The 11547-nt window shown below is 43.5% G+C and overlaps 1 protein-coding gene across 1 annotated transcript; it reads right to left on the bottom strand.

The window, feature by feature from the left end:
- Positions 1–2635: 2635 nt before the first annotated feature.
- Positions 2636–3028, bottom strand: Mpc1l (mitochondrial pyruvate carrier 1-like). The gene has a single exon (XM_013026739.1). It carries the CDS (start codon positions 3026–3028, stop codon positions 2636–2638), a length of 393 nt encoding a protein of 130 aa, XP_012882193.1.
- Positions 3029–11547: the final 8519 nt, after the last annotated feature.

Below are 11547 nucleotides of genomic sequence, written 5' to 3'. Positions count from 1 at the left end.
CTTTTTTCTTTTTGCTTATGTGGTGCTGAGGAATCCAACCCAGGGCCTCATGCATGCAAGGCAAACGCTCTACCACTGAGCCACCTTCCTAGCCCATAGGTTTTTTGTTTTTTAATGTTTGCTGGTCCTACGGCTTGAATTCAGGGTCTGGGCATTGTCCCTGAGTTGTTTTTTTTCCCCTCAAAGCTCATACTCTATCATTTGAACCACTGCTCTAGTTCCAGCTTTTTTTTATTGTTCATTGGAGATAAGAGTTTCACAGACTTTTCTGTCTGGGCTGGCTTCAAACCTTGATTCTCAGTTCTCAGCCTCCTGAATAGCTAGGATTATAGGCATGAGCCACTGGCACCTTGGCTAAGAATTGATTTTTATTGTTGAATTATAGTGTGAATTATCTAAGATACTAAGAGCTGCTATTAGCTTCCAGAAATTTGTAATGACTATACAACTGTCACTGTGAGAGTATTGTAGACTTTGCCAGAAAACCATGCAGACATCCAGGTATAGAGAACAAAGAAAGGTTTATTGCCAGAAAAGTGGCTGACAAGACCCCTTCTCACAAGGGAGAAGTGAGAAGAAGCGCTGGCTATTGTCTGAAGTGACCTGTATAAGCTAGGAGGTTTAGGAAGGGCTAGAAGGGGCTAGGAGGCGGAGACCCTGGTGTGGACATGAGGTCCAGGGGCTTCATCATGGCAGACTAGATAAGGGGTCCTGCAGCTGCCCAGACCTGAAGGTCACTCTAAGGGGCTCTTGTTGCCTTCTATGGTGGTAGCTGTCCCAGAGAAGTGCCATCCCAAGGTAAAGGGGGTTGGAGGCTGATTATTCACTGCCTTTATTAAATGGGCCTAGTGTTGCCTAGGAAGGGAGCATGCCAAGCTGTGCAGAGGGGAAGGAGAGGGCTAAAATCTGGGAAGGGAATTCATTGGGTTAAAGTCACATTTTGTGTCATCTTTTTAGGGAGGGGGACAATGATCTTACATGTTTTATGACTTTATACTGACTATCAGAAAGCCATGACAGTTCTTATTTCAGAACTATGTGTAATAAGTAGCCAGCTTCCAAGGTGGCCCCTGATCCTTGCCTCATATTGTCTTCCACTAGGCTTGGACATAGTATAAGGGAGGTGTGTCATTTCCACAATTAAGCTTAAAAAAACCACCCAATCCTTAGAACTACCATTTTAGGTTCTCTCTTCAGTGGGGGGAGGGGGGGAAGCCTCTTAGAAACAATTGTGAGCCCGGAAGTGGATCTTTCACCCCTAGCCAAATCTTCAGAGACTGGAGCCCTAGATTCCTGAACCTCAGAAATTGTGTGACAGTATTTTCTTATTTTAAGCTTGTGCCGGGTGGTGAGGAGTTACACAGCAATAGCTATGTAGATTAGACTATGCCATAGTTTGTTCCGATGCCCCACCCCCTTTATAAGACTACCTACAAAGAGGTCCGATGCCTTGATGTCACAGAAGATGAAGATTCTTCCAGAGTTCCACTGATGTGTCCGCCTTAGCCAATAGCTGATGTCTTCAGTACCTTTCAGAGTTGTTCTCAATTTGTGTTTAAAATCAGGACCAAAAAACATGTTTAAGTGCTTCTGAACATATCCACTGGGTTCCTCCTATAACCACACTGTACTGGCCAGATATTCCAGAGGGAAAGGCAGGGGAAATGTGGGAGTCAAACTTTAGAGGAGGTAAGGCCTCCCCTACCAACCCCCACCCTTCTGTCTGCCCTCTTCTCATGCTGCCTAGCTTTAGGAAAAGTCAATATCTAGGGGGAGACTCAGCTACTACTATTGACTCTCACTTCCCCAACCCTTACTTTTATAAACTGCTATAGCATTTTTCAGGAGGAAAGGAAGAAAGATAATGTTGTCATTTTATTTTTTTCACTTTCTACTAACCTAGAACCCAGGGTTGACAAACTATCCTGAGTTATCACAGCTACCATGGAAGATTCTTAATTGTTCGTGGTCACCATGGATTCTCATAATAAGTATTCCTTAAAAGTCCGCACTGTATCCCTCTGTACATCACCTCTATAATAACAAAGTAAATTATTTTTTTAAAAAAGGTCCACACTGGGTTTCACTGTTTTCATTTAAGTCCACTTTGAAACATTTCCCCTCCACACAAACAGCTGCAGGACCTCTTTTGGTGTGGACATGTGTGATTGTACAAAAATTTAAAGGTCATGTGCAATATAAAAATCCCCTTATTTGCCCTGGACACCTAAAACAAGCAACAAAAACATGTTCCTCGAAGAGCTTATGAAAGACTACCAAAAGGGTTAGAGGTTGGGGAATAATGTCAAGTCTTTTTCATTCAAACAAAGAACCCTCCCTCCTGTAACCCTCAATTGACAGGTTTTGTGAGGCGAGACCCATCAATCCAATCCTCCCCCCTACCCAGAACACAGCCCCCCTACCCCACCCTAGTTTAAGAAACAGGCAACACTCAAAAGAGATTTCAATTTGATGTTTTTTTTTTAAATTTTATTATTATTAACCAAACTGCAGGTTTTTAAGTCAGGTTCGCACTGTTTGAGAATCAAAGCCAAGTCTTCTTTGATCTTTCTTCCAATGGAATGGAGTTCAGTGCTTGCAAAACTGTGAAGACTGGCCAGCAGGTATCCACCCATTAACGTGGTTTCGGGGACAGCTTCAAACTGGGGATGGCGGCTGCTCCAGAAGACCCATGGGCCCCGCGGCCACCGCCGTAGTGGAAGCGTACGTAGCGGGTGGCCTGCACACTTTGTGCCACTACGTTGGTGGCGTGGCACGCCAGCAGCAGGTAGTTTCGAGGTTGTACACGGTAGGCGAAGCGCATGAAGGCTGTCGAGTAGAAGATGAGCGCTGTGGTCATTCGGCCGCTGATGATGTCAGGAGGCGCCTTGGTGTCTTTAATGGCTGCCAGGGGAAGGCCCCAGTTGGCCACAGGACCCCAGAAGTGCGTACTGGTCAGGTATTCCCGGAACTCCTTGGTCATCACATAGTCTTTCATCTTGCGAAATAGCGCTATGATCGCCGCCATGGTCGCCGGCTAGTAGGAATGCCACCGCCCAACCGCTGGCTACCTCGGGACTAGAATGCAGAACCTTGACCCCACAGCTGACAATGACGTACCTTAACCTTGCACCTTCACGGAGCTTTGCCGAAAAGTGCATCGGGCCTCACGTGCTGGGGCATCAGGCGCCTGCGCGTGTCTGCCGTAAAGCGCATCAGGCCGCACGTGCTGCTGTGGTATAGGCCATGTTTTTGGCCTCTCGCCTTCTCATGGCTGCTGTAAAGTGTATCAGCTCACACAGGCAGTGGTCGTATGCCTTTTGGCATGGAAGGACAGGGTTTCACCCTTGCAAAAAGTACCCACAGCCTGTATACATGCATGCCTGGGTAACTGTCCCTCTGCCAGAGTTGGAACCACAGGCTCTCCTTTTCCCACGGGCTATAGCCATCATAAAGCACTCAGGGCATCATTTACCACCCAGAGAGGTGAGAGTCCAACTGTGCAGAAGAAACTCCTGATTTTGCCCAGTCTCTGACTACATGTTGATTCATAATTCCTCAACCACATACACAATTGTACTCCTTACACAATTCATCTGTTACTTGGTGACATAGTGACATTTCACCCCCAAACCATTTTAGCATTTGTCTCTTAAGAACGAGGACAAGTGCCTACTTAATCAAAGTACAATAATCGTCTCATATAATTAACAATTAAGTTCAGCACCATATCTAATATGCACTGCATATTTTATAGCTTTATGAGGGATGTCTCTCCCCTCTCCATACACACACACACTTTGGTCTTTGGTTTTGGTCTTTGTCTCTGGTCTTCTTGGAGGCAGAAGATTCAAGATCTAAAGTTTAAATTTCTTTAACTTCTTGGGTCAATTTCATTTCATCTAGAAGACTTTCTCTGATAATGACATTTTTGAAAAATCCAAACTAGTAGCTTTTCATTGTATCCTTCATTTGGATTTGTCTGTTTTGCCATAGTTATATTCAGGTTAACTGTTTTTTTTTTTTTTTTTTTTTGTCATAGGGCTTGAATTCAGGGCCAGGGCTCTGTCCCTGAGCTTTTTTGCTCAAGGCTAGTACTGTACTACTTTGAGCCACAGTTCCATTTCTAGTTTTTCAGGTGGTTAATTGGAAATAAAAGTCTCATGGACTTTCATGTCTGGGCTGGCTTCAAACCACGAGCCTCAGATCTCAGCCTCCTGAATAGCTAGGATTACAGGCATGAGCCACCAGCACCCAGCAGCTTAAACATTTCTTTTCTTTTCTTTTGACAAAACATCTCCTTAGGTACTATGACTTTAGACTTTAGTGCATTACAGTGGGAGGTACCCCCTATCACTTTGCTCCATTATACTTAAATTTGGTAATTGGTTGAAAAACTGTCTGACAGGTTTGTCCATCGTAAAGGTAGTTTGTTGTTGGTGGTGGTGGTTGTAGAGCTTGACCTCTGGGCCTGGGCGCTGTCCCTCAGCTCTTCAGCTCAAGGCAGGCACTCTACCACTTTAATCACAGCACCATTTTCGGTTTTCTGGTGGTTTATTGGAGATAAGAGTTTCTTGGGCTTTCCTGCCTGGGCTGGCTTTGAACTATGATCCTCAGATCTCAGCCTCTTGAGTAGCTAGGATTACGGGTATGAGCCACTGGCACCCAGCCAAAAGGTAGTTTTTTTCCCCTCACTAATCTACAGATAAGGAAGGAGGGAGCACTTTGAGAGGGTAAAGGTATTCTATTCTCCAGGACTTTCATCAAATAGATCTAACAATCTGAGAGTGAAAATTCCTTAATGACAAAATTAGTGATTATTTTCCTACTTTCCTACTTTTTCCAACAAAAGTAGTAATTGTTGAAAAGTAATTGAATATGCTCTGGGCGCTGGTGGCTCACACCTGTAATCCTAGCTATTCAGGAGGCTGAAATCTGAGGATCTCAGTTCAAAGCCAGCCCAGGCAGGAAAGTCCGCCAGATCCTTATCTCCAATAAACTACCAGAAAATCAGAAGTGGCGCTGTGGCTCAAGTGGTAGAGTGCTCACCTTGAGCTGAAGAGCTCAGGGACATTGCCCAGGCCCAGAGTTCAAGCCCCACGACCAAAAAAAAAAGTAATTGAATATGCCTTGAAATGGGAATACTTTGTACAATGATTTACAACCAAGTCCATTGTCCTAAATGTTTTACAGAGGATAGCCATTGCTCAAAAGGATAGTGGCATATTACTTAGATAACCCTTTTAAAATACTGAAATTCCAAATATGGATGGCTAGTATATTAATGTAAATCAATTCAGCATAAATTTGAACTAAGTAAGCATGTATTGAATGACATGTTAGGCCTACATGTCAGATACCTCACCTCCTAGAAGAAGTATAAGCTTTTACTCCTTGTATAAGAAGCTTTCAGTACTCGCAGTACATAATTCATAGGTTGTTACTCAGTTTTGATTACCCATGATTGTGTAACAAATCACCCAGAAACCTAGTGGCTTAGAACAACAACAATCCTTTATGTACTCATCGATTTGCAATTGGGCAGGACTTAATGGCATCACTCATGCATTCCACGTATCACCAGCAGGGTGGTTCCGCTTGCAACCGGAAGATCTGCCTTTACAATGGCTCATTCATGTGGCTGCTGAGTTGAGGCTGGTTGTTGGCTGATAACTGGGCTAGGATTATTTCCCTCCATTGGGTTGTCCCACAGGTTACTCCAACTTCCTCATGGCATGATACCTGAGCCTCAAGAGCAAATGTAACAAGCTAGGTGCTGGTGGCTCAAATCTGTAATCCTAGCTACGTGAAGGCTGAGGTATGAGGACAGTCCCAAACCAGGCCGAGCAGCAAAGTTCATAAGACTCTCACCCCCAATTAACCAGCAGAAAACAGGAAGTGGAGCTGTGGCTCTAAGTGGTGGAGGGCTCACTTTAAGCAAAGGAGCTCAGGGACAGCTGAGTTTAAGCCCCAGGACCAACAACAAAAAGAAAAGAGTAAATGGAACAAAAGATTCAAGCAGAAGCTCTGTGGGAGTCAGAATTGTAATATGACTCTCGCCCTTGTATAATCCTTCCTTGCCTGTGAGCAGAAACTATGAATATCATTAGCTATCACTCTGATGATGGCCAAAGGTATTCTGCTGATGTAACTGAGGCTTCAAATTGGTCGACTTAAGATGGGGAGATTGTCCAAATGGACCTGACCTGATTTACATGAACCATTTAAGTCGAGGTCTATAGGTCAGAGGCAGAGGAAATCAGAGATCTAAAGGAAGAGATGGATGTATATGAGGGATATTCTCTGTGTGGAGGTGTGCTCTCATGCACGCATGCATGCATGCATGCATGCACACATGCACACACACACTCCTCCCAATCCTGCGCTTGAACTCGGTCTTGACACTATCCCTGAGCTCTTTTGCTCTAAGCTAGCATTCTACCACTTGAACCACATCTCCACTTCCAGCTCTTTGGGTACTTAATTGGAGATAAGAGTTTCAATAGACTTTACCTGCCCAGGCTGGCTTGGAACTGAGATCCTCAGATCTCAGCCTCTGTGAGTAGATAGGATTACAGACGTGAGCCACCAGCCCGCAGCTGTGAAGGATATTGTTTATGGTTGGCTTTGAAGGTGGGGGTAGTCACATGATGAGAACAGGCAGTCTGGAGCCCTCAGTCTGATGGCCATAAAGAAAATTCCACTCACAACACGAATAAACTTGAAAGCAAATCTCCCCCTCTGCCAACCCTCTGAGAACTCAGTCTAGTTAATGCCCACATTTCATTCAGGCTGTGTCCAGGCTGCTGACCTACAGACTTCTAAACTCCTAACTGCATATTGTTTTAAGTCACTGTTTGTGGTAGTTCATTGTGCACTAGAAAACTAATATTGGTTTTTATGACTTAGCTTTAGAATTGACACAATATCACGTTTTTCCACAGGTATAAGTCCCCCCAAGTTCAGTGGGAGGGAACATAGACTTAACCTCTCCAGGGGAAGACTTTCCAGGTCAAAGAGCATATGAGGTGGGAACTATTGGTGTAGCCATCTTTGGAAAATACATATCACTTGAAATCACAGCATTTCAGAACTGGAGTTGAAAGGATATCACAGATTTGGAAGGAAGTATTACACCCTTAAAGCAATGTCATGCACATGGATGCAAAATGCCCAGTGAAATGTCATTGTTGTCTTTGTCATCATCCAGTCAAATCGTCTCATTTGACAAAGAAGGCATAATGAGGGCTAGGAATGTGGCTTAGTGGGACAGTGCTTGCCTAGTATGCATGAAGCCCTGGGTTTGATTCTTCAGGACCACATAAACAGAAAAAGCCAGAAGTGGCCCTGTGGCTCAAGTGGTAGAGTGCTAGCCTTGAGCAAAAGAAGCTCAGGGACAGTGCCCAGACCTTGAGTTCAAGCCCTAGAACTGGCAAAAAAAAAAAAAAAAAGACAAAGAAGGCATGAGGTCTTTAAGAGATTATGACATTTGTCATTGTGACATAGTGAATTCGTAGGAAATGAGGATTGAGATTTCCTACTTCAGGCCTGGGAATGTAGCTTAGTGGTAGAGTGCTTGCCTAGCATGAATGAAACCCTGGGTTTGATTCCTCAGTATCACATAAATAGAACAAGTGGAAGTGAAGCTATGGCTCTAGTGGTAGAGTGCTAGCCTTGAGCAAAAAGAAAAAAAAGAAGCTCAGGGACAGTGCCCAGGCCCTGAGTTCAAGCCTCATGACCTCAAAACAACAACAATAACAGCAAAAATAAAACCAAAATGTTTGTGTCAACTGCTGGTTTTGGCTCACACCTGTAATCCTAGCTACTCAGGAACCTGAAATCTGAGGATTGTGGTTCAAAGCCAGCCCAAGCAGAAAAGTCTGTGAGACTCATCTCTAACGAACCACCAGAAAACCAAAAGTGGTGCTATGGCTCAAAGTGGCAGAGTGCTAGCCTTGAGCAAAAAAACTCAGGGCAGCACTCAGGCCCTGAGTTCAAGACCTAGGATTAGCATGTGTACACGCACATACACACATACATAATTTTTTTTCGGTCATGGGCTTGAACTCTGGGCCTGGGTGTGTCCCTCAGCTCTTCAACTCAAGGTGAGTGCTCTACCACTTGAGCCACAGCACCACTTCTGGTTTTCTGGTGGTTTATTGGAGATAATAGTCTCACAGATTTTCCTGCCCCAGGGGCTTTGAATTGTGATCCTCAGATCACAGCTTCCTGAGTAGCTAGGATTACAGGCGTGAGCCACTAGTACCTGGCCTATCATAACACTTTCTTTTAATCCATATTCTTGGCCACAGGCCCTATGAAGTGCTATGTAACGTGGACAACTTTGGGCCTCTATGGGTCTCCAGTGAGACTACATTTCATTGGTCCTTTTCAGCTTTTTATTCAGAAATCATTTCAAGCTTGTGGAAAAGTTAGAACCATCTGTATACTGAGAACAAAACAAGAGAGTCAGGTGCTGGTGGCTCATGCCTATAATCCTAGATAATCAGGAGGCTGAGATCTGAGGATCATGGTTTGAAGTCAGCCCAGGCAGGAAAGTCTGTGAGACTCTCCAATTAACCAACAAAAAGCCAGAAATGGAACTGTGGCTCAAGTAGTACAGTGCCAGCAAAAACAATAATAACAGCAGCAACAATAAATCAAAAAATGTCCCCAAACCACTCCATCATATTCCCTTTCCCTAGATACACTCGTTGTTAGTGTTTTGTTGTATTCACTTTGCTCTTCTCTCTACCCTTCGTAATCTTTCTTAAGATTCAGTGTGTATTTCCTAAGCATATAAATGCTCAGACTTATTTTGTTACCACCAGATGCTATCAAAACCAAGATATTTAACATTGATACTATACAATCTACAGTCCAGTTGTTTTCGATTGTCTCAATAATGTCCTATATACCACTTTTTCTAGTTGAAGGTTCAAACCAGGACGGCGTGTGACATTTAATCATAACGTCTCTCATCTAGAATAGTTCCTCTTTTCTTTGATCTGTGACCTTGACATTTAGAAGAGTTCAAGCTTGCAGTTTGATAGAATGTCTCTCAATTTGGGTTTATTTAGTTTTTCCTTCATGTCTAGTTTTCGTGTGTGTGTGTGTGTGTGTGTGTGTGTGTGTGTGTGTACTAGGCCTTGAACTCAAGGCCTCATGTTCTCGTTTGGCTTTTTCCACACTTGTCTGGTACTCTAGCACTTGAACCATGTCTCCATTCAAATGTTACTTCTAGGAAAAGGTCAAAAGCTATGTACATATGACCATATAAGATGATGTTAAGCGAAATGAACTGCAACATAGGGACACAAGTGGTTTTTTTCTTTCTTGCTATTGTTTTTTACCATATTTATAATGTACTATGTGATTTTTTTTGTTTCTCTTGTATGTTCTTCCCCCATGGTATAACCCCTGTCTTCACTGTATTTGATTCTGGTGCCCTGCATCTTATATTTACATTTTTCTAATTTGGGGAGGGGAAGGGAAATAACAGAATGCTGAAATAAGGATACAGGGTGACCCATTGTAACAATGAGATGTACAAGACACTGTTGAAAAATGAACTTTATGGGGCTGGGAAGGTGGCTCAGTGGTAGAGCGCTTGCCTTGCATGACTGAGGTCCTGAGTTCAATTCCTCAGCACCATATAAGCAGGAAAAAAAAAGCCAGAAGTGGTGCTATGGCTCAAGTGGTAGTGTGCTAACCTTGAGCTGAAGAGCTGAGGGACAGCACCCAGGCCTAGAGTTCAGGCCCCATGACCGCCCCCCCCCAAAAAATGAACTTTACAACTTTGCTGGAGGAGGGGAGGGTGGAGTTGGGGAGGCAGAGGGAAGGGATGGCAGGGGGAAAAATATAAAGGAGGAGGCAACAATGCTTGATAGAAAATGTACTCATTACCTTACTCATGTAACTGTAACCCCTCTGTACAGTATTTTTACAATAAAACACACACACATATAAAATTTTGCTGCTGGCTAGTTGGAGATAAGAGTCTCTTAGGGGCTGGGTGAGAAGGTGGCTCAGTGGTAGAGTGCTTGCCTTGCATGTATGAGGCCCTGGGTTCCATTCCTCAGTACTACATAAGCCAGAAGTGGTGCTGTGGCTCAATTGGTGGAGCACTAGCCTTGAGCTGAAGAGCTGAGGGACAGCATCCAGGCCCAGAGTTCAGGCCTCATGACCGACAAAAAAAAAAAAAAAAGTCTCTCATATTTATCTGCCTAGGTTGGCTTCAAACCTAGGCTCAAACCTAGTCTTAGCCTTCTGAATAGCTAGCATTATAGGCATGAACCATCGGCGCCTGACTAAGATATTATTATATTGCCTCCAATAGACTAAAACAGCTACCTTCAGGGTGTTCATTTTGGTAGGAACACCGCAGAAATGGAGCTGTGCCCCAGGGCATCACTTTAGGAGACACACGATAATCTCTGGTTATTAAAGATACCAAAGTAGTCTTTGCCAGATTTCTCTACTGTAAAGTCAAAATGTTCCCCTTTGCAATTAATAAGTAATTTGTGGAGAAATACTTTGAGACTCTATAAATATCTATTTCCTCATCAAATATTTAACTGGTTTTAACATCCATTGATTATTCTTGCCAGAATCAAGTATTACTATAATGACAGCAACATCTTAGTTTTTTTCAATGATTTTCTATTTTGTGGTTTCCCACAATAAAAAAAATCACATAGTTCATTAAATTTGGCTTGCAATGCTGTCCAACATTTACAAAAACCATGTCGTTATTCCTGAATTATGGCTGTGAAAACAGGACATTTAGCATTATTTTATGCAATTTTTATTTATTTTGCCACATCTTGTGCTGAGTTTCTTGGAATATTCCTTCTTTGTTTCTACCGAAAGGAATAAATAGAATTGTGCCTCAAGAGAAACTGGATGAATAAAACAGAAGGCAGATATATTGGCTCCGCTATTTTCAGATACTGCTGAAAGTAATTTTAGAGCCATCTGTGGCCCGATTCTAATCTTTCACGTTCCACAGGTTTTCTCATGTGACTATGATGGCTAACAGCTATGTGGTTCTACAACATCTAGGAGCTACTAGATCCAGGATGTTAGTTCAGTGTGTGCTTGTAGCTTGATTTCTCCAGCTCTAAGATGCCCTTGGCAAGCTAAGCATTGGTGGCTCATGCCTAGAATCCTAGCTATTCAGGAGGCTGAGATCTAAGGAACCAGGTTAGAAGCCAACACTAGCAGACAAATCCTTGAGATTCAAGTGGTAAAGCACCAATCAGAAGTGTGAGCCTTGGGGTTCTAGCCCAGTACCGGAGGAAGGAGGGAAGGAAGGAAGGAAGAAAGGAAGGAAGGGAAAGAGAAAGAGAGGAGTTGTGAATATAGTTTAGTGGTAGAGTGTTTGCCTAGCATGCATGAAGCCCTGAGTTAGATTCTTCAATACCACATAAGCAGAAAAAGCCAGAACTGGGCTGGGAAGGTGGCTCAGTGGTAGAGCGCTTGCCTTGCATGCCTGAGGCCCTGGGTTCGATTCCTCAGCACCACATAAGCAAAAAGAAAAAAGCC

Source organism: Dipodomys ordii, unplaced genomic scaffold (assembly GCF_000151885.1).
Source record: "Dipodomys ordii isolate 6190 unplaced genomic scaffold, Dord_2.0 Scaffold96, whole genome shotgun sequence".
Lineage (NCBI taxonomy): Eukaryota > Metazoa > Chordata > Mammalia > Rodentia > Heteromyidae > Dipodomys > Dipodomys ordii.
This window is presented reverse-complemented; position numbering and strand designations above follow the sequence as displayed.

Coding starts and splice junctions, on each gene's coding strand:
- Mpc1l (XM_013026739.1), bottom strand. CDS start 3,028: ATGGCGGCGATCATAGCGCTATTTCGCAAGATGAAAGACTATGTGATG.